At 47.2% G+C, this 27,676-nt stretch overlaps 1 protein-coding gene across 2 annotated transcripts; it reads left to right on the forward strand.

The window, feature by feature from the left end:
• The first annotated feature begins 1,508 nt into the window (after positions 1-1,508).
• Positions 1,509-27,383, forward strand: DGAT2 (diacylglycerol O-acyltransferase 2). Of its 2 annotated transcripts, XM_067289605.1 has the most exons (8): positions 1,509-1,603; positions 10,081-10,200; positions 11,247-11,354; positions 11,963-12,033; positions 20,716-20,920; positions 24,158-24,332; positions 24,929-25,131; positions 25,968-27,383. In XM_067289605.1, exons 1-8 carry the CDS (start codon positions 1,564-1,566, stop codon positions 26,120-26,122), a joined length of 1,077 nt encoding a protein of 358 aa, XP_067145706.1. In that variant the 5' UTR covers positions 1,509-1,563; the 3' UTR covers positions 26,123-27,383. The 2 variants fall into 2 exon arrangements, with proteins under 2 accessions (XP_067145706.1, XP_067145707.1); XM_067289606.1 differs by lacking the exon at positions 11,247-11,354.
• The last annotated feature ends 293 nt before the right edge of the window (positions 27,384-27,676 follow it).

Here is a 27,676-nt window from a genome sequence, read left to right on the forward strand (position 1 = left end):
CTGTTGGGCAAGACACATTCTTCAGACAGTCTCTTGCAATTTTCCATTTTTATGCGCATTTCGACAGGCCGCTACAACTGTTGGAAGACAGCCCTTTGGCCAGAGGTGGAGTGAACAAGCCCTGATGCCAACGTGACTCTGAAAGACTGGTACAATAATGCTGTAGGGAATTGAGAAAAAAAAAAGCAAAAAACCCCTACTCTTGCACCTCTGGATATCCAAATTAGGCTCCGCACAGTTGATAGTGAGCTGAAAATAGGACCTTTTGCGAAACACGCCGTGGGCTGAGCCTAGTAGGCACGTCTCTCGGGCCAAAAAAGGGATGTTGCAGTGGCATCCCCAGGAGCAACAGGACAAACTGCTGCCTCAGCAAGGCCCGAACCCCCTCCCACCCTGAAAGTCAGGCAAGAGTTGAAGCATTTGTGAGGGTGCTTAGGTGGTGATTACTACCTGTCCTCCACACATGGGGAGCCCCCAAATGCTCATAGATTTCAAAGGGCTTTTCCTTGCTGGATCTCAAAGTGCTCTTCAAAGGCATGTTCTTTGTATTTTCTCCAAATTACAGAAGGTGAAATTGGTATTGGAAAGGTTTGAAGGCCTGATCCTTTGCCCAGCTGTGTGGTCAAATCTCCCCTTTAACCACAGGGCCTGGCAAACCCCATTGCAAAGAGTCTGCTGTACTTTCATGGGAGCTGGGATAAACCCATCTGGCTTATCTATAAAAACACAGAGAAATCTCTCGGCAAGTGCAGCTGCCTTAATACCTTGGTGCATAAGCAGCAAACCTAATGACACCTGGTTTGTTATGGATTTATCTCTCTGGAGCTTGACTGTCCAAGTCAGGAGAACCAAATGAAGCTTTGTCGGTGGTTTGGGCATACCTGCTGGCTACCTCCCACCTAACGGCTCCATTAGGCTTTCTGATAATAAAGTCCCTTAGGGTTTTCGCTTTTCTACATTCTGTCTTAATTTCGTGATGCTTCCAGGAATGTGACTGCTTCAGGACCGCTGCCTTGCTGTCAAGCTGGGATGAAATGAGCAGGTAGGTTAAAAGTTACTGGACAGACAGGCTGACACAAGCACGGTGATTAAAACAAACCTGGCTGCTGGGTTTGCGTTGGAAGTGCAGCTAAAATTTGCTTGGGGAGCTGGGTTGGTTCCCCAGCCCTTTCCAGGCTGCGGGATGCAGGAAGATCACGGAGGAGAAAGAACCAGGTCTAAACACAGCTTCAAATCCGCGCCGGATTAGCGACGAGCGGTGAAACCCCCTGAGCAAGAACAGGGGTGAAAATGTTTTCTACGATGCCAAAAATACCCAGGGGGTCGAGGAGGGGGATTTTCGCTGCGAGCCGCAAGCACGGGGCGGATTTGCCAAGGTCCGCGGAGGGCGGCGGGACCCAGGCGTCCTGCCCGCCCTCCTCTTCCTCCTCCTCCTCTTCCTCCTCCTCCTCCTCCCGGCGCTATATAGGGCTGAGCGGCCGGTGCCTGCCTCAGCCGCCGGAGCGGGCTGTGGAGCCGGGCTCTGTGCCGTGGCCCGGGCCGGGCGCTAGGTGCCCCGCCGCGATGAAGACCATCATCGCCGCCTACTCGGGGGTCCTGCGAGGTACTGGCGTGGGGTGGGATGGGGGTGCAAGGTGACAGCTTCAGTGTCCGCTTTGCAAGGTGGAGGAGGGTGGAAAGAGCCTCCCCTTAAAAAGCTCCGCTTGATTTATTTTTATTTCCTTTCCCCTCCCCTCCTTGCTCCTGCCCGCATGTGCAGGATTGCGGCGCTGCGGGCGGGTTCTGCTTTTTCAGCCGGCTTTGGGAAGTCGGGCGGGTTTGCTGAAGCTGGGGCTCTTTGCCCTAAGGGTGTCTGCGCGCCGGTGAAATGCAGCAGCGCATCGTGTGTTTCGCGGTGGTGGGAAGGAAAGAGGAATAGTTTTTGTCGGCGCTGCTTGCACTGTTCGCAGCAGTGAACTCAGCCTGGCTTTGTAATGCTGTAGTCCTTACGCTGACATCAAAACCGGGGAAAAAAAAAAGTATTGCTGTTCCCTTTATAGAGGGAAGCTGAGGATTCAGTCTGAAAGTGTGGTTTTGTGCTGAAAAGTACAACTGAGGCTCTGCATTTGAGACCCTCTGCCCTGGTGAGGCACTTCCTTGGTGAGAGGAGCAGGTTGGTTTTTACCGTGTTATGGGCAGAGCTATTGCAGCTATTGAATACTTCCTCCTACAGGCTGAAACATGCAGGTTAGGGCTGTAGTCACTGGAGAGACAGTATGGGAAATCCCGAAATGCAGCTGCCTTGCATGGTTGTAAAAGCAGCTCCAGCGATTTAGCAGAAACAAATCCAACGAGTGTAAATATTTGCTTGCTAGAGCCTTGTATTCCTCCCACAAGGATGCTCATCTAGAGATGTGTCAGGAGGACTTGCAAACAGTGGAGCCTTTGCATGAAAATGCACTTGGACAACAATTTACCCTCTGCCTCATAGAGGTCCTTGAGTGAATGCTATGGCTGTGCTGCAAAAGACTTTGTGCCCCAAATGCGCAAATAGATAGTTCCTTGTCAGATGAAGAAACCTGTGAAATGGTTTGTTAATAAGCAAATCATTACCAGAGCTAAGAGGACCTGAACCTGGTTAATGTATCCCCTGAGCTCCTGCTTTTCCACTGTCCTACCCAGTCCTGCATGCAGAGCTGCTGGTGGGTATCTCTGTCAGGAAGAGGTGGCATTTGCCAGTATTAGAGACCTGTGCCAGTTCAATCATGAACTCGTTGAAAAAGGTCCACATAAGTTTCCTATACTGAGCTCTGGCTCTTAGAGCAATTTAGCTCGTTTATACAACTAGGAAAAGCCAGGAGATTTCCAAGCAATGCTTTGAGATGAAAGCGTTTGAATTAACAGCGTGTGAACTACAATCCAAGGATGGAGAATAAATCATTCATGGGACCTATAAAATATGTAGGGCTGGCCTGAGACCTCAGTGGCCACCCAGTCTGAGCTAGCATGTTAATGATGGATCTAGGACATGTGCATAATTCAAAATGGAGTGTGGTTTAGGGACAGTGATTGGCCTCATCTCTAGCTAATCCTGCTTAGCGATGGAAAGCTGTCTTAATTCTCTTCAGGTCAGTTTTCCTTTGAGGCAGCTCATGAGTAAGGAAACAAATATCACTGGACGACCCTCATTTCTGTGTGTGCTGTCTGCCTGGAGAGCCATCCTGGAGAGACAGGAGGCATTGCCTTGGTAACTGCAGCATCTACCAACAGCACAGCTGAGCAGCGTGACCCCTCTTGAGGCTGGCAAACTGCTCACAGCTCTGCAACCTGTCATGGGTAACAAAATGCAGGAGCATCTTCAAAGCCTACCAAAAGTCAGGTGCCAGGCAGAGGACCTTTGATTCAGCCTGGCCTTTGGGGATGGCTAAGTGGGTGATGTGGCACAGTGGTTAGCACACAGGACCTCAGGTTCTGCTTGGTTGCATCCCGTTTGGGTTGCAGATCTGATGCAGCTGAGCCAAGCAGCTCTTGCTCACCTCTGAGTTTCCTGCCCTGCTGCTGTAGCTTTAGGGGATGGAACTACCAGATTGCTGAAATGCCTTAAAGGAATGTGGGGGTGGTGGTGAGAGGAACAGGACTACAAGGTGGACCTCTGTATAGATAACTTCCATCAGTGTCTATGGTTAGAATAAAGTCTATTGGCTTGATTCTGCCTTCATGACAGTCTCTTCCATGCATGTTGCCTATGCAAAGGCCTGACCTTTGAGGGGGGAGACTCTGAATAGTCCATATTATCCTTCAGTCTCCAATCTCCTTGCTTGCCTGCCACATGGCTTTGTCCCAGTGTTTGTGCACAGGACAGTGTCCCCACCCTGCTGGATGTGGCAAAGTGCAAAAGTTAGATGTTCCTTCTAAAAACCTGGGCTCTGGTCTCTGCCTTTTCACCCATCCTTATGTGCATGCTGGTGAACTCTTTCTCTTTGCTGTGGCTGGACTATAGCTACAAGCTCTAGAGCAATACTGAACTTCAGCAATATGGAACAAAACTGCGGAGTACTTTGGGATGAGGAAAGAAGTGGAGGAGCAAACTAGACAACTTCCTTCAGCTTCACCTTGGAGTTGGTCTTATATGTTGCGCCTGGGATTTGGTGGTCTGCCTTGGGAGAGGGGACCTGACCTGTTGCTCTCTTGAGTAGGGCATCACTGCTACCCATGTTGCAGGGTCCCCTCTTGACAAAACTGTTTAGGATGTGAAATCTGGACTTCCTTGTGACTGAGCTCTTCTACTACTTCCCCCAGGCGTAGGTGTAGTAGGATGGTTCCCTTTCTATATTGGCACTCTGCACCAGTATGAGACCTTCTTCCCCTTGTGTTTAGGAACTCCAGGAACAGCTGGAACTGGTCTTTAGGCTCAGAGCTGGCTGAGCCACAGTGAAAACCATGAATCTAAAATTGCTAGCTGGTCTGGGATGGCTGGGTGGGTGAGTTAATGCTCATGGGTTACCTAACTCTACCCTGCATGCAGCTGTGACTGTAAAGACTGAAGGCCGAGTTCAGTGCTGCTAGTAAATGCAGACCCACCATGGACTAAACATCACAGGAGACAGACTTGTACAAAATCCCGCCTCTCTCTAATGGAGCTGCTATCTCATATCCCTGCTAACTATGCTGTTGACCTCCAGTCAGAGACGTTCTCTACTGCAGATAATGCAGGATTATTATGTAGTCTCCTGGGGCGTAAGCAGAATGCTATACTGCTATATACAGGGCAGTGTAACTATACCCCCCCCCCCCCACGGCTAATTTGCTCTTCTGTAGCTAACGATCCACTATCTAATACCTCAAACAAAGCTGGAAGTGGAGTGAGCTTGTGTACTGGAGTTGGGGCATCTGAGTAAGCCTAGACATAGAATAACTTGTATCGATCAAGTTTTACAGATGTCACATACTTAATACAGTAGCTTGTTCTGCAGACTTCTGCTCTTGAATGGGACTGAGTCATCATGATCATCCTAGTATTGGTCTGTTTATCTAATATAGCTTTGCTGTCACACCTCCAAAATAAGCTTCACTTCCAAAGGCATGGCTCAGCACTCCTATTTGCACTTTGTACTCTGGAGGGGCTCAACTGTATTAAAGGATCAAATTTGTTTTTCATCTAAATAAGCTGTGTGATGCAGTATAACTCTTGGCCAAGAGTTAATATGCTAACTGTCTTGGAAAGGTAGCAGATGAAGTTTGGCTTTAACAAGCTTTTAGTGTATTTTAATTACCTCTAACACTTGCACTTCCTCACAGCAAACTTTTCTGGCTGCTGCTTAATTAGGTGCTGTGAACTGGGCCTTTTGTTGCCTGAGTGTGAAGTCCTGTTTATTTCCTCTCCTAGGACCTTTGGGTCTGCCTCCCTGCCTAGATAAGTTGTGGTGTCTAATTACTTCTGAAATAAATTGTGCTGAAAGTGCCCCAAATGCTGTCCCTAGCTGTGTCCATATTACATGTGTGAGTCAGATAATTTGATCAAATCTTTCATTGACTCAGGATCTCCCTAGTAGTCTCCTGCACCTGATTCTCATGGGTGCTGGAATTAAATGGCAAAAGTGTACTAAGCCCATCACCAGCTGGGAGACAGCTGGCTAACATCACTGAGCTTCCCTGGAAGGCTGAGTGTAGCTGCTATACCTGGGCAACAGTGAGGTCTCCTCTGGAGACATCACTTTTTGGCCATCTTGCCATGTAGCATCATTGGAGCCATCCATGGTGTGCTGCAGGGAGCATTCTGCCTGCTCTGTTCAGACCTACAGCAGACCCTGCTGCTTCACAGCTGGTCTGAAGAAGATTTTAGGAAGCATCTGGTCCTACAATTGCTCTTCTTTACCCTTGGCAATAGCAGAAGCTCTCCTGGTTGCAGATTTGGTGTGAGAGACCTTAGTTCAAGGTAAGGAGAAGGGGGTAATAGTGTGAAATTAGCCTCTCCATGGTGCATTTGAGTGCTGGGTTAGTAATGGTTCTCCCAGTTTGGCCAGCTCTAGTCCAGCACTCAAGGACATATGCTGTGATGTGAGTTGAAGGGTTCAGTATCTCCTTTTAGATTAGGAAAGCTGTTGCTACGATCTCTACTGCATAGATGTGTGTTGCTAAGAATGTGACCCTAGATTGCTAGGTTGTCCCATTCTGGAATAGGTGACCATAACAGCAGCTGGCAAGCACTCCAGGGCTTGGGCAGGGTGGCCAGGACTCAAGCAGCTGTCCTCATCAGTAGAAGATGGGAGACTGTGCTTCTCCAGGGTTAAACATCAGTCCTTGGGAAGAGACTGAAAAATGGACACCAAAGGCCTGGCTAGTCAGTGTCCTTCTGCCTTGACAGGTTAATCATGGGTATGTCTAATGGGCCTTATTTAAACTTGGTTATTAGGTTAATGGGTTTCCCCTGAATTAGATGTTGACTCTCCTATGCCTAACTCTGGGTTTTTAATATGTGAATAATGCTTGGTATAGACCAAAAGTTGAACCCTGAACAGGAAGGTGTTTCTTTAATAACATGAACCCAGATACTAGTGTTGGATTATTCTGCTGTGGCTAAGAGTCCTAGAAACACATCCCTGCTAACCTGAAAGCTCTTCTGCTTCGTGTCACCAGTAACCAACCTGGCTCTCCACAGCACAGCATCTTTCCAAAATGCATCTTGGCTACCACAGCTGAAGGAAAAATGTCAAGGCTTTCAGGAGGGTTGAATACACAGGGTGTTAATGATCTGACATAGTGAAAAGCAAGCTCAGGACAGGCTGGGAACTTCTTATATCTTAACTAGGAGTTAAATGTTAATGTTACTCAGCCATGGTATCTACTGGCTTTTCTGGTATTGGCACTACTTGTCTAAGGCCAGATGCCCAGCAACCTGTGCAGGTTGCTGCTTCAAACTATGGATTAGAACTGCAGATTTCAGTTTACCAATTAAGATCGGTCACTGTAATGAAATGTTATATCATTCACCAAAACCTGGTCTGTCTGTGGTAGTTAATGAACTCCTGCCTACCCAGCTCCTTGCTGGAAATGTTCACTTTGCTGTCTTGGAAGCAGGCTGGCCAAACCTCATCAGACTTGTAAAGCTACAAAACTGTGCTTTAATGAGAAAGGTGTTGGTGGCAGTGTCCCTCAACGCACCTGGAGAGGAAAACAGCTTTCTCACTCCCTGACATGGGAATCTCTAACTCTGCAGAGATGCAGTAGTGAAGCTTGCTTGATGCTGAGGTCAGTGGAAGCATAAGTTAACATAGGCCAAGCACAGCTAGGGACCTGATCTGGGTGAGCTGGCTCTAACGTTGGGCTGAAGCTTGCTGTGTAGCTCACTTTTGATTCCCTTTACTAGCAGAAATGGTCAGGAAGGCGTGTAGCTGTCAGTCCTATCTTGAAGCCATGTAACTTGTAGTCCTCAAAAGGCACTGTACTTCTATCTGACTTTCCAGAGGTTACTGTAGCTGGCACTGCTAGAGGAAATTCCTCATTTTGCTAGAAATCTAGACTAACAGAGGGATCTTTATGCACAGTGACAAGGAAGGTGCTGGCTAGGTTGTCTTCACTTCTCTGGCTGAACATCACCCAAGCAAGATGGAAAGTAACTCCAGGAGAAAGCTGGCTACCTCAAATGTGAGGTTGCTGTATTGATTATGAAGCTTTGAAGGTTGCTTTCTTGCAGACTTGATGCTCCAACATGCTTCTTCCTCAAGATGCACAAAGGAAGTCTTCTGAGTAGGAAGTGCAGCTTCAAACCTGTCAATGACAGGGCTACATGACTGGATCCAGAAAAAATTGTCCTGCGCTAATGCAGTTGTGCCCTGATTGTATATGTGATGCTGTGGGAGGAAGCGGGATGAAATTTCTGCTGTTTTGCTGGAGCAGGGCTGTGCATCACAGCTGCAGGGACTGAGGATTAGCAGAAACTTCAGTGATCTGGAGGGAGCAGGGCAGCTTTGTGGGCCAGCATGGAGTGTGACCTGGACCTGACCAATGCAGCTCTGCCACATGATCTTGGCCAGTAACTGTTGCCTTGCAGTGCCATGTCTAATCTAACTGTCTTCCTCAAAACCTGCCTGGCAAAAAATCAGTCCTGACCTCAATTCTGTTTCTTTTGTCCTAAAAAGGGGAGCTGCAGCACCTCAGTTCATGGAGGGACCGTGTGTAGGTTTAAGTAAACTGAATGGCATCTAGGAGGAAGTAGCAACGAAGCTGCAAAACTGATCCAGCATTTCTGGAGGCTCTACCCTGTGGTGCAGCTACTGTGCATTAATCCTATTGCCATCCCTATCAGCAAAGGGAACAGTTAGCAAGACTGCCAAGATGCTTCATGCATCTAAAGGATGCATTAGGGAAACTTGCCTTGTAGAAACTGCCTAAACTCTAGTACCAGGCTATATTTGGAGACAGAAGAGCCTCTTCTGTCAGACTTGCATAATATTTCCCATCAACTTATTAAGTGTGAGCTAACCTGATCTGCACTTACTATGGTATTTGCTGTTAATGGCATGTCTTGCCAGCACTAGCAAGGACTGAACCCATGCATCAAATAGCTCCACAGCAAGATCACATCTCTTCTAATAACAGATAACCCTTAAACAGAAAGAGAAATATGTAAATATACCTCCTGGCCTTTTTGTAGGCTAGCAGCTTGATTTGCATTTTAGCCAGAAATTTAGTACTCATGAAATAAAGTAATGAAGAGAAGTGAAATAAAACCCACTTGCAAGTGCTTCTTCCTGTAGGTTGTCTAACATATCGGCAAATGCTACAGTGGGTGGTTACTTATATAGAAATACAGTCTTTCAGTTCAGTTTGTTACTTGGGTTTCTCCCCACTTGAATAGCTTTAGCTTCTAAAATAGTGGCTTTCAATTCCTTCCACCCTATGTACTGCTTTGGAAATATTGTGCTTTCTGTACCCTTTGAGCTGTGGATCCCAGGGGTCTTGGAGGCATTGCTCAATCCACCCTTGAGCTGTTCTGTGCAAGTCCAGAGTACAACACTTTCCTTGAGCACATACATAGGAGTTGTGCAACAGGCTTGAGGAAGGGCAGATGAGTAATAGTTTAGATCACAGCCTGGTGCGTGTTTGCCAGTGGCATAGAACAGCTGATCTTGTCTATCTGTGGTGAACCCATGGGTTTCCCTTTATCACAGAATCAGAATGGTTGAAGTTGGAAGGGACCTCTGGAGATCATCTAGTCCAACCCCCCTGCTCAAGCAGAGTCACCTAGAGCACCTCGCACAGCATCGCGTCCAGGCGGCTTTTGAATATCTCCAGAGAAGGAGACTCCACAACCTCTCTGGGCAACCTGCTCCAGTGCTCTGTCACCCTCACAGTGAAGAAGTTTTTCCTCATGTTCAGATGGAACTGCCTGTGTTTCAGTTTGTGCCTGTTGCCTCGCGTCCTGTCACTGGGCACCACTGAGAAGAGTCTGGCCCCATCCTCTTGACACCCTCCCTTCAGATACTTGTACACATTGATAAGATCTCCTCTCAGCCTTCTCTTCTCCAAGCTAAACAGGCCCAGCTCTCTCAGCCTTTCCTCATAGGAGAGATGCTCCAGTCCCCTCATCTTCGTAGCCCTCCGCTGGACTTGCTCCAGTAGTGCCACATCCCTCTTGTCCTGGGGAGCCCAGAACTGGACACAGTACTCCCAAGACTTATCAAAGACTACTTCCAGGAAGCAGGGGCATATGTTAGGACCTGCTCTACTGTGCAAGAGTCACTGGCTTGTACTGGAGCTACAGGATATCCACAGCGCTGAGTTAAAAGAAGCCTTAGATGTGTGACCTGAACAATGTCCCCTGTACTTCTATGGTCAAGTGAATCAGAAGTGTGCTCAGGTGCAACTGATGTTACCCTTCCAGCACCCCTAACACAGTTGGATGTTTGCAGACCGGAGTGCTTCCCCTTCCAGGGTACTTAAACCCCCTAGCTAGCTTTGGACAAGTCTTGCTCTAAAAGCAAGCTGCATGCACATTAATTCCAAAATCCTGTTTGAAAGTCTATGGTGTAAGCTCAACTTGTCTTTAAAGGCAGCATCTGCATTCAGTGCACAAATGTAACTTGATTATTTTGTCCTTAGGTACAGGTTCGAGCATTCTCTCTGCTCTGCAGGATTTGTTCTGGCTATCAAAATCCAAAGTAGAGAAACAACTTCAGATCATCTCTGTGCTGCAATGGGTTCTCACTTTCCTCATCATGGGTAAGTAAAACCTTTTGGCTTGAAAGAAAGCTTTCCTGCCTTAAAATTCTTCTAGAATTTTAATGCAAAAATATTAACTCTGGAAAACTGCACCTATGTAAAAGCCAATTATTGTATATGAACAGCAACAGGGCATCTCCTCAGGGGTGTGGATATTGTAGAGCACACTTACATGGTTCAATACCTTGGCAAGAAATTATTTTGCCTAGCTCTAGACAGTCGTAGAAGTTATAGAAGGACCTACTGCTGTTCATTTCATGTCCATGTTGTGCTCTACCACACTGTCAAGTCTGACTGAAGCACTGGAAAATCTTAATCTGACTCTTCCATGTGAATGTCCACAGAAAAGAAATTTCTTGGAAGTAGCTAGTAACTGATGCAGCTTACCTCAACAGTAGGGCCTTCCTCTGGGCTTGGTGTCCCCACCCAAGAGGCACCAGTGATGGGCATGAAGTGTTTTAGTGTTAGCCTATTAAAACAGCAAAGATTGTTAGTCTCCAGACACTGCTTTCATATGAAACTTCAGGCTGTTCTGCTCAGTGGTATCCTTAATCATAATTAAACAGGAGAAGCATGCTGATTGCAGTCAAAGTCAAGCAAGCCTCTTTTCCTTCCCAATTTTGTGCTAAAACAGAAATATTGCTTGTGGGTGGGATCTCTGGCAACCTGATAGGACTGCTGGCATAGAGCTGGTGTAATGTGAGATGCATGCTGTTGAGGAAGAAACCCCCATTGTGCTGGTCACAGCAAAACCTGGTGCTGGTGAAGTGTCACTTGCCTGGTGAGACAGCTCTCCTACCTGGAGAAACCACAGAGGGGGGGTGCAGGTACTGGGAAGTAGGTAGCTTTGGAGGAAGCTGTCTCAGTCCTACATAAGGACTCTTAGCTAAATCCAGTTGGATTGAGGATTAATGACATTGCATTGAGATGATGACTTAAGTATGGAAGGGTCAAAAGGCAAGGGGCTCTTAATGTCAGTATAAATGTCCTCTGCAGACCAAAATCTGATACCATCATGTTTTCTCTTCTTTCTTGGACTTATCTAGGTGTTGCTTGCACTTTAATCCTCATGTACATACTATGCACAGACTGCTGGGCAATTGCTGCTCTATATTTAGCCTGGCTGGTATTTGACTGGAATACACCAAAGAAAGGTAAATATTCCAGACCAGATCACTGCTGTTTAAATGTCCCTACATTTGGATAAAGAGGTACTTACTTGTAATGGGAAACTTCCCATCTCAGTGGGACTTTTTGGCTGAGTTTGAAGGCATTGTTCAGTGAAGCATATAAATGTTAGCCCTAGGCATTAGGAGTGCCTGCCGACTTTATTTATACTAAGGGCAAGGCAAGATAACATTCATTGATATCTTGCCATTGCTGGTTTGTAGCAATGGACTTGTACAGCCTAGGGTCTTTCTGTATATCTTGGTCTTCCTTCCCATAAGGACAAATGTGGTGTTAATGTTGAGCTGTTGCTAGCTTGAATTGTTCAGTACCCTACCACAACAGGACACCAAGCCAGACTCCAGCCTGAATTTGTAGTCAGGCCTTGCATGGTTTGTCCAAGTACTTTGAGGTGCTGAGCACTGATAGCTTAACCTGATCTCAGTGAAAGATGTAGGTGCCCCGCTCCCTTGGAGTGAAATTGTTGATTTCTCTCTAGTAATAAGATGGCAGCCTATCTGATCTGAACTCCTTTAGGCTTCTTGGTGGGCACCCATGTGGAAATAGCTTTTAAAATGTGATTTCTTCTCTTCAGGTGGAAGAAGATCCCAATGGGTCAGAAACTGGGCTATATGGAGGTACTTCAGAGACTATTTCCCAATAAGGGTAAGTAACACTTTATGCAATAGGACTAACTGTTTTAGAAACTGATCTGCAATAACCCCTATGGACATGATTTTGGACATGCACTATTCTGCCCACAATACTGAACTGTAAGCAGGACATGCTTATTTAGCATTGCCATACCACTGTTTGGAGTCGTCATGGTTGTGAAATCTGAAATGCATCATTAGTGATGGTAGTGTTGTCACTTGCAGAAAATGCTGCTTTTGAGGGTTGTTGCCTCAGGAAGTCTGGTGAAATCTGCCCTGTTGGCATCCCCAGCTAGAACGTGCTGGAGCAGTCGTGCCCTGCCTCTGTTCCTCTCTTGTAAATGTAGCTCCGCTTTGGCCTGTTTTCCAGTTATTCCCACAGGACAGTAAGGTAACAGGTAAAAGTAGCTGGGAACCCAGTGCACTGAAAGCCCTACCACTTCTTAGGGAGTGGTGAAATTGTTGTGAAGTCTAACTACTTGAGGGAGTTTTCCAGCACTGGCAATAGGACTAGCTTTAATTATTCAACTTGTGCTGAATAAGCTGAATTTCCCCCAGTTGATGACAGGACTCCCAGGGCATGTGGCTATCAGGCTGCACTGGGAAATGCAGAACTAGCTGAATGACTTGGAAGGGAGCAGAGGGCAAATTCAGCTGGGAAAGAGCTCAAATCCTCTTTGGAAGGACACAGGTGGAGGGACCGTTATATAAGACATGAGAGCTGGTGGTGTTTTTTTTCTGCCTGAGCAAGGGGAGAGTGGGACCTTGGAATGGCTTTTAATAAACCAGCCTGCCCTAAGGTAGCCAAACTTCAGAAGGAAGCCAAGAATCCAATTGCAGTAGGAAGCCAAAGGAGTATAAGCTGGACTCCTCCTTTCCAAGACTGCTCACCCTCTCAGGGTGAGGGTGGTGAACAAATCTCTTCATATGCTTGCTGCTGTTAATGATGCTGGCAATTCTTGGCAAGCGTAGGCATATGTGGAAAATATTACAACTACACAGGCTACCAAAGGCTGGTCAGCCCAGGTCTTGTAGCTAATGGAGAAAAGAGCGTGCTCTGGTGTTGAAGATGGGTCTCAAGTGGGTTGTTTGCTAGCATAAGTCCTCAGTACTGGAACAAATACTGCCTTCCTGGTATTGCTGAAGGCTAAAATGGAACAATTTCACTTAGGGACTTGCTACAGCAGGGTCACCTGTAACAGCTGGTGTCCTTGTTCCAGCACTCCTTTGATGGCATATTTAACACATCTATGGAAACATGCTCTTCACCAGCCATGTAGGTCAGATCCGTTCCAGCTGTTACAGAAGTTTGTCAAACAATTAGATTGTTAAAGTAGGTTTAGAATGAAGCTGGGTAGATGAGCTGAACTTCTGTTATTTTAAGTAAATACTTGCTAGTACATGCAGTGCATTTGCAAGAGCTGCTTACGGTTATTAACCCTTTGACACTAAGGGGTAGAGTTGGCCAAGGTTTACAGAACCCACTGGTAAATGCGATGCAAAGGGCAGAGTATCAAGGCTGACTGCTGTAGTATAACTCCTGTATCTGTGGAGAAATAGCCAGCTGGTTGCATGTTTGTTAAAACCTGCTACAGGGAGCAGAGGGCTGGGAGGTGCCAGAAGCTTTCTGCAGTTATGGAGCTGCTCTTGCTGGATGAAGCATGAACACAGTCTGATGCAGGGAGTGGTACCAACAACCAGAACTGCATGAAGTTGCTAAGGGGAGGGGAATTCCTTATCTAAAACTACTGACGTGATCAGACTTAGGGGACATTGGTCTAGAGACAACTGTTTGTTAAATCTTCTGTCTGCAAAATTCACCTTGGCTGCATTCTGAACAGTCTTGTGTAAGAGCTCACAAGGGCTTGGTTCCTCACCCTGGCTAATGGTTTGCTAGGAGGGTCATCTGCAGTGTCCTGTGCCATTTGTAATACTGAACTTCAAAGTAATGCTAAACTTGGCTTTTGCAAACTCTGCATGTACAGCTGTGCTAGCTGCATACATATCAAGAGGGGTACTGTTTGCATTATGACTATTAGCCCAGATTTTACTCCTGTTCCAGGAAATAAATGGGAAGCAGTTTTGCAGAATGTTTCCAAAACCCTTGAGCAAACCTCTCCAGGAATAGGGAGCCCATGTCCAGTGGGGGGCAGAAGCCTTGGCACTGAAAGCTGTATTTGGGAAGGGAGGCTTTTTGGTATGCTCTTCAGCGGCTGATTTACTCTGAAGACCAAGGCTTACTCCCAGCAAGCTGGTGAGCTCAGAACTTGGACACAGGCAGGATCTGGCAGGCTTGAAACACCACCAGCATCAGCCTTTGATAAAGCTGTGTTATACCTTCTAGCTAGCATTGCTGCATCACTCTACAGCTGTACCTGCTGGCATCCAGCTTGCTTTGACTGTGTACTTACATGAGAAGTAGGCTCTGCTCTGATATCTTTTCAGATAAGGCTTTGCTTTTGCCTGAGGGAGCAGTCTCCCATCCTGATTCCCCAGTAGGACTGATACCTGTAACTATCTGGAGATGCGCAGACCTGTATTAGGCAGGGAACTAGCCTGAATCTGGCTCAATTTGCACTCAAGAGCAACAGTAGTCCATATTCACTGCAGCTTCATACAAGCACTCTGGCAGTACTAAGCTGCATTAGTGCATCACACCCTCAAATCCATGGGCCCTGATGGGATGCACCCATGAGTGCTGAGGGAGCTGGCAGATGTTATTGCTAGGCCACTCTCCATCATCTTTGAAAGGTCATGGAGAACAGAAGAGTGCCTGAGGGCTGGAAGAAAGCCAATGTCACCCCAGTCTTCCAAAAGGGCAAGAAGGAGGACCTGGGCAACTACAGGCCAGTCAGCCTCACCTCCATCCCTGGAAAGGTGATGGAGCAGCTCATCCTGGATGTCATCTCTAAGCATGTGGAGGAAAAGAAGGTGGTGATGAGGATTAGTCAGCATGGCTTTACCAAGGGGAAATCATGCTGAACCAATCTGATAGCCTTCTCTGATGGAATGACTGGCTGGGTAGCTGAGGGGAGAGCAGCGGATGTTGTGTGCCTTGACTTCAGCAAGGCTTTGCACACTGTCTCCCAGAACATCCTCCTCAGGCAGCTCAGGAAGTGGGGGCTAGAGGAGTGAACAGTGAGGTGGCTTGAGAAGTGGCTGAATGGCAGAGCTCAGAGGGCTGTGCTCAGCGGTGCAGAGTCTAGTTGGAGGCCTGTAGCTAGCGGTGGCCCCCAGGGTCACTGCTGGGTCCAGCCCTGTTCAACTTCTTCATCACTGACCTGGAGGAAGGAACAGAGTGCCTCCTCAGCAAGTTTGTTGAGTATCCAAAACTGGGAGGAGTGGCGGATACCCCAGAGGGCTGTGCTGCCATTCAGAGAGACCTGGACAGGCTGGAGAGGTGGGTGGAGAGGAACCTCATGAAGTTCAACAATGGCAAGTGCAGGCTCCTGCACCTGGGGAGGAATAACCCCATGCACCAGTACAGGTTGGGGGTTGACCTGCTGGAAAACAGCTCTGCGGAGAAGGACCTGGGAGTGCTGGTGGACACCAAGTCAACCATGAGGCAGCAATGAGCCCTTGTGGCCAAGAAGGCCAATGGTATCCTGGGGTGCATCAGGAAGAGTGTTGGCAGCAGGTGGAGGGAGGTGATCCTGCCCCTCTCCTCAGCCCTGGTGAGGCCCCAGCTGGAGTACTCTTAGTAGTTCTGGGCTCCCCAGTACAAGAGAGACATGGCACTACTGGAGCAAGTCCAGCGGAGGGCTATGAAGATGATGAGGGGACTGGAGCATCTCTCCTCTGAGGAAAGGCTGAGAGAGCTGGGCCTGTTTAGCCTGCAGAAGAGAAGGCTGAGAGGGGATCTTATTAATGTGTACAAGTATCTGAAGGGAGGGTGTCAAGAGGATGGAGCCAGACTCTTTTCAGTGGTGCCCAGCGACAGGATGAGAGGCAACGGGCACAAACTGAAACACAAAGTTCCATCTGAATATGAGGAAAAACTTCTTCACTGTGAGGGTGACAGAGCACTGGAAGAGGTTGCCCAGAGAGGTTGTACAGTCTCCATCCTTGGAGATATTCAGAACTCGCCTGTAACACAGTCCTGTGCCATGTGCTGCAGGTGACCCTGCTTGAGCAGGGGTGTTGGGCTAGATCTCTAGAGGTCCCTTCCAACCTCAGCCATTTTGTGATTAGGGTGCTAGAAGCTTCAGTTTGCCTGCTACTTAGTGGCTGGCCTTGCCAATAGTGTTTTATAGCTAAGCAGTGCACAAAGACATTGAGGAGGCTTTCAGTGAGCTAAATCCTGGTGCCTAACTGCCATGTAAGGTCTAATCTCTCACTGGTGTGAGCATGGTGCTGTGTATTGACTGGACTCCACCCCACTGCCATGGAGGCAGGCCAGGTCTCAGCTAGCCTCCTAATCTGAGGATGTAATGTGCAGAGTGCCATGATCTAAAGGTTTTCAGGCAAAGAAGCCAGCACTTGAGCATGTGAACACTGCTACTGCTTATCTCCAGCAGGCAACAGCACTTCAGATAGCAATGATTACAGACCTTTGGCTAACCAGTGATGTAAAGCAGTGAGCATGTGTCAGATGTGTGCAGTAAGATTTTTTTCATTATTTTTTCTCCTGCTGAAATCTGTAGAGTCTGCAACCAGAGTAGGAACTGTTGCAAGACAGTGACCTTGTTACAATATTTGTCTTGCACTCTGGCTTGGCTGGCTTCCTGGAAAAGCCTTTCCTTAAGCTATCATTACAGATGACTTGCAGAATAGAAATGGAGGCTTCTGCTTCCAATGCGCAATGTAGCGGATTGGTAACGCAGTGAGCCTGAAGAAGTTTCCAGGTGCTGGTGTGCCTTGCTGGAAAGAAGGTGAGAGTAGCTTTTTCTGTGGTGCAGCTGGGTGTGATGCAGCTGGCTGTGCTTGTTCAGTTGTTCTACAAGCTTGTATGCAGGCTACTGCTGCTTCGATCCTGCATGCTTCTGCAGTCACTGGCTTGCTCAGCTCATATGTAGACTGACAAGATCATGAACACCTACCTAGACCCCTTATTTTAACTCTATTCTCTGCTGGCTCCTGGTGCTGAGCAGCAGTGTCTCTGCAGTCCCCGTTCCCCACACTTGAATGTGCTGCTTACTCATCCTTTGTCTACAAATAAAACTGGCAATTCTGTTCCCTGGACGTACTTGGAACTCAAATATTAACCCTAGCTGTTTTACAGTAATCGAACTGCTTTATTGCTTCTGTAGCCAGTTTTGCATCTGTTTAAAGAAATCTGCCTGTTTTATAACTAGAACACATGGATGTACCTTTGCTCCTGCTACTGAAATGGGTCCTGTCTCAGACAGGAGTTCATAGAAGCTGGGAAAAGGTGTTAGTGTGTGTGGGGGGGTCCAGCTTCAGTCCCAGCACTAATCATCTGGCTGGTGTGCAGCAAGGACTTGCTGCTGCTGTGTCTCTTAATGGGAGCAGCAAGGTTTTAGGGAGCTGACACCTGTGTGGGTCTGGAGAAAACCTTGAAGGCAGAAGGAGAAACCTGTTGAACGTTCAGAGCAGAGTTACAAAAACACTCATCAAATGATGTCTACAGCAACTCCCTAGGCCAACCCATTAAGGTAGCCTCTTTTGCTCTTGGAGACAGAGCAGCTCAATATTTGCTTGCCAAGTAGCAACTTCTACCTGAAAGAAAGGTGCAAGAAAACTAGTAATGGGTGATCAGCCTTCTAAGGAAAGCTTCAGTCTTGCTTATGTGTTGGGCTTGAGCCTAGGAGTAGGTACTTAAGGCCCTTAATTTCTATCTCTTCTAGAATAAATTTAGGGAACTGTTAAGGCAGTCTCTGCCTCCAGTGGTGGCAGTTCAGATCCTGGACTGAGTTCATGCATTAGTGGACCTGAGCACCACTTGCAGATACTGCTCAGCAAATTTGTCTGGTGCCTGGCAGTCCTGGATTGCCCTGGCTTGAACTGGGTGGAGGAAGACTTGTTCTCTAGAACTCCATGGTATAGGTGATGGGTTCACAGAAAGTGACTGTCATGGGATAATCTGCTGAGAGCAGTGTCTTGGGACAAACTACTAGGGGGTTGGGGAGGGGGGGAGAAGCACCTGTCTAAATGCTAGGCTGACCCTCAGGCCTATGAATCCCTGTTGTGAGTTGAGGTGCTTGGGAAAGGCTTTCAAGTAGTCAAACCTCCTTGCAGCTGCTTTCCCCTCTCAGGGGAAAAAAACAGACATGGCCTTGTTTGCATTGATTGAGTCTCATTGCTAATGCTGTTCTGATGGTCTCCTTCAGAGGTAGTCCTGCTTGTGATGTTCTGGGTGGGCTGTGCAGGTGCTGGCTCCCTGTGCACCCCTCGCACTGCTTGGGCAGCTGGGATGGGTATCAGCATGTAGGGGCTGTGTAACCCTACACCTCTGCAGCAGGAGGTCTTGGAAGGTGACCATGGAAATTAAGGCTGTAGCTTGGCCTGGGTTCATAAAAGGTACGCAAGCAATGGGCTCCACATGGGAAGGGGGTGACCTTGTATGTGGTTGAGGGGCCAGAGCTGGATGTTTGCCATGGCTGGCAGCAGGAGAACAGTATGTCTTCTGTACAACTGCTCTTGGAGCAGAGACGTGGCTTTGAGCTCAGCTCACAAGTACCTGGCACTCCAGAGCAGCAAGGACAAACACCTTATTTCAGCCAGCTTCTTTTTAAAGCAAGTGAGCTTGGTGTAGGTGAAGGATCAAGCTCAAAGCCCATAAGCTTCCACCCTGCTCCAAGAGCTCCTCTAAAGAAAAATCTCTGCCAGGTGCAACATTGATCCAGCTGAGCCACATGTCTCTAGCCACTGGGGCTTGAGCTTCTCCTACCACTGAGCAAGAGCTGACAGACTGAGGGAACAATTGCTTATTGTAGCATTGCTTTCTTTCCGCTTGGTCTTTCCTGGAGAGTGGTTTCCAGCTGACATCTGGGAGCTGTTTGTCCTAACTGGTCAAACCAGAGCAAGAGCTTTTCCACCCTGGGGCTGGAAGGCAAAGTCATCTGCTGCTAATTGGGCAAAAAAGGGAAAGGGGAGAAAGGATGGCTCAGTGCTGTGATACAGGCCATGGGGCTCTGCACAGAGCTGCTGCAGCAGCTGTGATCACAAGCATGCTCGCATACTTCCTGGAGCCCCATGTGACTTCAAAACTGGAGGAAAATAGAGAGGAGCACTCAGCTTGTTTAATGTGCTGCTGTGTCATGCCTGAACTGCAGCTGGTCTCAGAAATAAATACAACTGCTGCAGTCTGGCCTATGGGCAGTGGTGGGAGCACAGGGAGGGGAGGAGAGAAGCAAATTCCTGGGCGCTCTGCTTCAGGGTGTTGCGATTGGTTTTGTTGAATCACGCTACAAGTAGCTGAAACCCGAGTTGCTTGCTACTGCCAAAGTACTCCTTGGCCAAGACAGTGGAGTACGTAATGCTGATGTGACATCTTGGAAAGCTGCACTTTTTCCTACTTGAGATGACAGATCATGACCTCTTCATATGCAATTTGGGGGCTGGGGGTACAGTTGTTTTGCATCTAATAATGAAGGTGCAGCTGTTGATCTGATGGCATTGATACCAATTCTTGCCAATAGATGCAATACTCCAGCAGCTATGTTTAAAAAAAAAAAAATAGATCTGATCGCTGCTCCTGTATTGACTGAAGAAATGCTGCTGTGAGGCTAGTAGGTGGTTTGTTTCTCTGCTGGGCTTTAAAGTGCAGGACGAGGCATCAGTCCTGTTGTACACTTACTGGGAGACTGAACTTGCCTGCTGCCTGGGAAAGATGCTGTGATGCATGGGATGCTACTGTTCCAATGTTATTTAAAATAAAAAAAGCTGACCCTGGTGAAAGCAGGGTGTACGTTGTGCTGTGCATGGCTAAGAACACTTCAGAGTGACCATGCTGTGAAAACAGATGAATGGCTAGGAGAACTGCACAACCTCCCATCAGTATGGTCGCTGCTCCTGGAGCATGGCCTGCAGAAATGCAAGCACTGCTATGGATGGCTTGAGGCATTCTGCTGGCTGTCTGAGAGGGCCAGGCAGAGCAAAACGTCTAGGAAGGCAGGCCAGTTTCTGGTGGTAAGAACTGTATCTGGCAAGCTTGTTGCCAAGGCCACCCCTCACAGTTTCCCTTTTGTAGGGTGGCCAGCAGGTAGCCAGTGAGCTACTGGGTCTGCTTTTAGGTGTTAAGCAAACTTGATTCTGTTATAGGACACTGAATTCCTCTCCCGCTAGAGTACGAGCTAGTAATGTACTGAGATAGGGTCTGGAAGGAAGCATTGCTGGGGTTAGAGGACCATGGAGAACTTGGTGGTTTGGGCAAGAGGCTTGCCAGAATACCTTTCAAAGCAGAATGGGGAAACAAAAGACAGGCTGCTGAAACCCCAAACCTGTTCCTGCTTGGCTGTCACAGTCATCTTGACATCTAAGATCAGTCTGTGTGTTCTATTCCCCTTGTTTTTAGGAGCTAAAACCTAATTGGTAGTTTTTACTGCAGCTTCTGAAATCTAAGATAGCCCATACCCTTAGCCCTTCTTTTGTTTTTCTTCTTGGTGGGAAGGGAGACCAAAGCAGTAGAGTTGTCCTGGGGATTTCAGGATTTGCTCAGCTTTCCTCTGGTTCTAGTCATTCAGACATGAAAATGTCCCCCTGCCTGTGCGCTCACTCTATCTTTCTTTCCTAGCTGGTTAAAACCCACAACCTGCTGACCACCAGGAATTACATTTTTGGGTACCATCCGCATGGAATCATGGGCTTGGGTGCCTTTTGCAACTTTAGCACAGAAGCCACGGGAGTTGGCCAGAAATTCCCTGGCATCCGACCATACCTTGCTACACTGGCTGGGAACTTCAGGATGCCCATTTTGAGGGACTATTTAATGTCTGGCGGTAAGTAAAAAGGCACTTTGCTTCTCCTTTCTATGCCCTTGCTTCTGAGCGTCTCCCTTCTTTGGAGTCAAAAGCTGTGGCAGAAGCCTTCAAGACCACTTCTCCCTGGTAGCATCTAGCAAACATTGTTCGCAGTTGTCACAGGAAGTGAATTAATGGTGGCTTACTTGAGCTGCAGAGATCACTGCTCCTCTGCCTTCGTCTCTTACTCAAGGACACTCTTGTCCAGAGACATATTAAGGAAATCTGGCATCTGTTAGTAGTAGATATAGAAGATGTAGATGCGAAGCAAGTCCTAATTCACATCTGGAGGTGCTGACAGGCAAAGAAGTCGCCCTAGCTCAAAGGGTAAGGTGTTCTTTAACTTCTGAAACTTTAATAGCATGGCTAGCTCTGCTCCTGGATCTTGTTACTATGAGCTGCCGTACAGCTAGGCTTTATCCTGGTGATAAGAGATGGAGTCAGTCTGTCCCTTTCCTCCTGCACAATGGTTGTGTCCTCCCTCATCTGGCAAAAGTCTGAGGAATTTTTCCTCTCTGGGACAATCCGGACAGCTGCAGCCTTGCAGTGATGATGTTGACCTTGGTTTGGCTCCTGGCTGTGCTTGCCCACCTTGTGCTCCTTGCCCTCCCTGCCTGGCTGCAGTTAGCTGCTTGCCAGGAGCAAAAAGCTTGGGGTGTTGCAGGGTTTCAGCTGTGACCACTGTGCAGCACTGTGCTTGCTGCTCTCAGAGCAGACTTGCCACCAAAGACTTAAAGGCTGTATTAAAATGCCTGTTTTATAGCTGAATCCTAATGCATGGCTGGGGAGAGCATAGGAGTATCTGTACTTGGCTCTGACTTATCTGGGAAATGGTGAAATCCAGACTACTGCTGAAGTTTAGTGGAGTGTGGGGAAGATTTACCTAGATCTGATGCAGAAAAGGTCTGTCCTGCCCAAGAACCCCACAAGAGTGGGGCCAGTGTCTGAAACCAGCTGATGTTATCCTCCTGCATCAGATAAGAATTGCTGATTTAAAACCTGCGGTTTCCTACCAGTCTGGGAATCCTGCAGGAGAGCAGTGCCCAAGAAGTTGGGATCTGCTGTCCAGACAGCAGTGCTTGTCAACTTGGTTCATGTGCTGCTGAGTCACTGCACAGCATCAGGCTTTTTTTAAGATGGGGTAGGGGGGAAACCACACTTAACCTGTACAAAATCACTGGTAGAAAAATCATGTGACTTGCTAGAACCGGTTCTTTTTTTGAAGGCAGGTGGGAACAGACATTAGCAACATCACTGCTGACAGGCCTAGCTTGGCTATTCCAGATACATACAGTTAAATCGTCAAGAAATTCTGCTTCCCCCTGTATTTGTAAGCAAGCAAGGCTGGGTGTGATCTCTTGGACAAAGTTAACTTTATGAAAGGATCATTCCTCTTCACTTTTCTTATACTGGAACCTAAGGGAGCCACTGCAATGGCTTTAGCACTTCCAAAGTGATGTTAATAGTTCCCTGAATCTTTGAGACTTGTGGATGAATCACTTCAAGTGAAACCCTGGTAAATACTACATCTCATGTATATACTGAGTCTGTCTTGTAATATGTGGCAGACTTGTCTGATTTTTTAGAGCCTACTAGAGATTTAAGCTACAGCTGGGATCCTCTGAGGCTCGGCGAGACAGCTAGAAAAATCCTGTACACTGTGCAAATGTGCTTAAGAGCTCCAATAGCCACTAGTCTGCTTGTCTTGTTGCATTTCCTGGAGGAAGGAGTCTGAGGCTCAGTGCCACAAGCAGCAGTAATCTCAACCAGCTAACAAGCATGAAATGGCTGTGAACAAACCTGTGGGCCTGTCAGCAAGGGCTGCATAGTCGAAATGAGCCTTGGTGGGGAGAATGTGGAAGAACTACTGAGCAGCAAGCTTAGCTTGTGAGCCCTTCGGAGGAAGTGTGGTCAGGGAAAACTGTAGTTGTACTTAAAGAAATGATTTTTGGAGTTTTTTTCCCTCTTCAAAAACTTAAATCTCTATAGAATTAGAGCTGTTCCCTTGTGGCTTGGAGCTGGGACTAGGTGTGACTTCAGTGCCCAGTGTTTTGAGGTATGCATGAAGGGCTTGCAGACTTGTACTGTGTAATTCCATGGGGCCCATTCATCGTTCAGTTCTTGGTTCAAGTGATGCTACCAGGAGACTTGCAGAATCAGCTTCCCAAATTAAGTTGGGTAGTATTGCCCCTCCTGGTTTTGACCTCAATTATTCAGCACAGCTCAGACATGTTATGTGGATGGGAATGTAAATGGTGGCATCTTATCTTCTGCCTGGCTTATCTTGGCTGAAAACTTCAAGCTCTGACAATAACTGTAGGAAAAAACAATGAGTTTCAGAAGTAGAGAATCGCTTGTTTGTATGTTTAGAGCAACAGAGCTGAAGTTAAGGGGTCTCTTTCATCTGGCTGAATGAGATCCCTGGAGAGGGGTATGATACTTCAGTTCTTCAGGGCAGGCAGTGCTTTGCAATGCTGTGACTGGTAGTACAGCTCCCTGCCAGTATGAGATAGATGGCAAGAGACCATCCCAGGGTAGGGACTTAGCAGGGCACCCTGTCCCATACATCTCTCCCTCTCTTGAGAGCAGAGCAGATGGTCATGCTCTAACCATGCAAGAGCTTGAGATGTTATTTCAGAAAAATGCTTTGTTTTTTTTTTTTTTTTGAAGCTAACCATAAGAGATCTATCAGGAGGGCTTGTCCATTTGTTCTTCTTGCATCACTAAAGCATTCTCATGAGAACAGAAGACCTATTCCACAGCTTGGTTTTGCTGGGAAACTGTTCAGTCTGGCTTTCACATCCATCAAAACGTGTATTGTGCTTCCACACTAAGGCTAATCCAGCACCTACTGCAAAGCTTATTTTGAGGGAGGATCTCTTTCTTAAACAATTGCCTTTGGCATTATTAAATGTGGAAGAAAATTCTTGCTTGAAATCTAATCACTTTGTTAGTGCTAGGTTACCAGCTTGAGAAGGGAGAGTTCAATTCTCATGCATTAAACTCCACCAGCTCTTAGACTAAGCCATAAGGCAATTGTTTAATGCTGTCCAGCTCTAAGTGCCTGCTTAGAAGAACAGATTACCTGACAATATTCCCCCATCCTCCACAGTCACAAGGTATCTTGGCAACTCTACTGGCTGGTGTTTTTGGGATTATCTGGGCCACTCTAAATCTTGTAGCTTGACCCTTATATCTCTCTCCTAACATATGCAGGTATATGTCCTGTGAACCGTGACAGCATAGACTACATCTTGTCCAAGAATGGCAGTGGAAATGCCATCATCATCGTGGTGGGAGGGGCAGCGGAGTCCCTGAACTGCACCCCCGGGAAGAACTCCGTGACGCTGAAAAACCGGAAAGGATTTGTGAAACTGGCTCTACAGCATGGGTAAGAGGCAATCTCTAAGCTAGTGCAGCACTTTAGCATATGAAAGGTGCTCTTGTCTCTGAAGCAGCAAACCGCTTGGATGGATTCTCCTCTCTGCACTCCCGCTGTGTTGTATGGGTTTGTGCCCAAAGCCATGGGCACAAAAGCCTGTCCCTGTGTTCTGCTCATGGACAGTAGACAGTGGTAGGAAGCTGCCTAGGACAGCAGGGATCTTCTAGACCTAAGTGAAAGTCAGGTGTTACTAATCTCTTTAGTGATATCACCTGTGTAGCCTCTGTGATTCCCAAAGAAATGCATATGCCTGAAACAGGACCTCCTTCAAATCAGATATGGGAATATATGGAAGACATGGTTCAATTCCTAAATAGTTTCACATGTTCACTGTCAGTACAATTCTTGTATACATCTTAAAAGTGCATCTATGGTATCATGCCAAGTCTGGCTGACTTGCTGTCAGTGCCTCGTGCTGCAAACAAAGCTCTAGCTAGTAAAATCTGCAAATGTGCAGCCCGAGTAGTACACAGCAGCAAGTTTGGTGCTGCAGTGTTGACTGCAGTCCAATGGCATGGGGTCCTAACATCTTCCTATCTTTCTAGTGCGGATTTGGTTCCTGTCTACTCATTTGGGGAGAATGAAGTGTACAAGCAGGTGATCTTCGAGGAGGGCTCCTGGGGAAGATGGGTTCAGAAGACGTTTCAGAAACACATTGGCTTTGCTCCATGCATCTTTCATGGCCGTGGCCTCTTCTCCCCCAACACATGGGGATTGTTACCTTACTCCAAGCCCATCACCACTGTTGGTAAGTTCTTGGTATAAACATATGCACTTTGTGCTTCTTTAGGCTTTTCCAGCTAGTAGCATACCTGAGTCTAGGCCATACCTACACTCTAGCTTGGTCTTGGATTCTTGACTAGAACTTAACTTTTTCCCTTCTATATAAAACCTCCAAGCACAGCTGAGAGCAAGCTAGAATAGTTTCCAGACGCTGCAAGCCTCCAATCTTGCTCTGCAGAGTTCTGCAAGACACCTGTGTGAGCTCTTTTGGGACAAAATGCTGTGGCTGCTACCTTCTCTGATAGCTTAAATTAGAAGCAGCCTGACACACCATCCCCCTAGGACTGGCTGTGTGGTGCTGCCTGACACTTGAGCCTTGGCGTCAACCCTAAAATGTGCCTTCAAGTTTTCTACTCCCAAGCAGCAAGGCTTTTAGGGAGAGAAAGGTGCTGCTTTGCCATGCTATTGCAGTGTGCATAGGAGCATGTGCGAGAACAGCAGCTCTTAGTCTTGGTTCCTGTTACTGAGCAGGGATTTATCGCTAGCCTATGAACAGCAGGAAATGGGACTTCCCTACCCTCCTGCACAGTGGGGGTACCTGCACTGGCAAAACCCTGCTGCCATTTGTGTAGCTAAAGCGGCACATTTGCTCTGGGAATTGCTGTTGCTGGTGGGACAGTTGTGGTTCAGGCCTGATCAGAGCCTAGCAAAACTGGGGGGGGAGCAAACATCTGCTATAACTGTAAGCTGTCCTGTGCCAGGGTGGATGTGCTAACCTAGCACAACCATGGCCCTAGAGGACAGATCTCCAAGATGTACAGGAACAATCAACCTAACATGTGAATCTTCCCCTTTTATCAGTTGGGGAGCCCATCACCATCCCAAAGATCGATAATCCATCCCAGAGGGAAGTAGACTTCTATCACAGCATGTATGTGAACTCCCTGATCAAACTCTTCGACAAATACAAGAGTAAGTTTGGCCTGCCGGAGACTGAGGTCTTGGAAGTCAACTGAAGGGACTGGCTCAGCAGCATCTCCTCCTCTCAGAATCAACACATCCTCTCCAGGAGTCCAAGCTGTTGTCATATATTTGAAAGCGTGTGTGGGTGTGTGTCTTTCAAAGGAAGTGTTTAAGCATTGTTACACCACTTGTTTAAAAAAAAAAGGCTTTGCTTTGGATAAATCCCATTACAAACTTCTTTCTATCCAAAAGAGCACAACTCTATTGCTGTGAGGATTTGGATGGGGGAAATGATTGCCTTTAATCTGCTATATAATACTGCTGGATTGCCAGCAATGGATTAGAAGCATTCCTACGGCTACAATATTGTACCCACTAGCACAAGCTATTCTGGGGAAGTGGGATCTATTTGTTTTTTTAATCAAAAAGTAGCTGGCTGATTTGACCAGAACAGCAGTATTACAGGCATGTTGCACAAGAGCCATGTCGATAAATGCTTACACAGCACAAGGGCATTTCTGGTTTGGAAAAGCCCCTTCTGAAAGCACAGGCAATGCAAGCAGGTTGCAGAGCCCCCAGGTGTGGCACCCACTGTGCCCGGTGCAGCAAACCAAAGGACATGTGAGTCCAGTGGACCTTGATCCATACAGTGTATTGGATACTCTGGCTGTAACCCCACTCTTGTTTTTAATGTCACTTTATAAGCAGGTCTGTCCCCAGATGCTGCTTGCATGGGGGTATGTAGCAGGAGGTATCGGACTTATTCATAGCCACAATACTCCAAAGAAGCTCTAGGAGTACTGGGATGTGCAATCAGGTGGCCCCAGTGTTGCAGACCCTTAGCCGACCCTGCAGGGTAAATGCAGTGGGACTGTTCATGTAAAAAAAATCTGCTGGATCCCAAAAGCATTTGGGGAAAGCTAGGAGTAACTCCTGCCTGAAGATGGCTTTTAAATATTCCATCCAGTGAATGTAAAGGAATAGCCTTCATGCATAGGATCTAAAACGAGTGACTTTTTAAAGTGTTTATAAAATGTTTACGTGACTGTGAACACTGCTTGTAGTGAGATTTCTTCAGAGTACAGTGTGTTTATACATAAACCTGAAACATTGCACTACTCGCATGTCTGACCTGCCTTTTCAACAGTTCGGTTGAGTGTTTCAAGCTCTAAAATGTGCCTTTGTTCCATGCAAGAGAATGGTACTTCACATTCCTGGAATCTTGCCTCTAATGACAAATGTTCATCTGTCATATTTGATAGAATATTGTATTACAGTTTACCAATTTTTTTGTACAAATTTCTAGAAATAAACTTGAGCAAAAAAGAGTGGGCTGCTTTGGTCTCTTCAGCGTCCCAGAGATATGTAGCTGAGGTCATGTTATAGTTGTTTGCGTAATAGCAGCTGTGCCCTCGCTTTTAAGGGGAGGGAACTGCTCTGCAGTTCCCCAACATGGGACACCCTGGATGGGTTAAGCAAATCTGTGTGGTTTAAGAGGCTTCTTTGCCTGTGAGCCTGTAAGGAGCTAAGGAAGCCTGTATCTCTGGGCCTCCTTTACTGAGCCAATACCAAGAGTTCATGCTCCTTTTGGCAAATTATTTTTGTCA

The sequence above is a fragment of the Apteryx mantelli genome, chromosome 1 (genome assembly GCF_036417845.1).
Source record: "Apteryx mantelli isolate bAptMan1 chromosome 1, bAptMan1.hap1, whole genome shotgun sequence".
Taxonomy (NCBI): domain Eukaryota; kingdom Metazoa; phylum Chordata; class Aves; order Apterygiformes; family Apterygidae; genus Apteryx; species Apteryx mantelli.

Excerpts from the sequence above, each read along its gene's own strand:
- DGAT2 (XM_067289605.1), top strand. The coding sequence starts at position 1,564 with ATGAAGACCATCATCGCCGCCTACTCGGGGGTCCTGCGAG. Across the intron at positions 20,921-24,157 it reads GGACTATTTAATGTCTGGCG|GTATATGTCCTGTGAACCGT; the intron begins GTAAGTAAAAAG and ends TAACATATGCAG. Across the intron at positions 25,132-25,967 it reads CAAGCCCATCACCACTGTTG|TTGGGGAGCCCATCACCATC; the intron begins GTAAGTTCTTGG and ends CCCTTTTATCAG.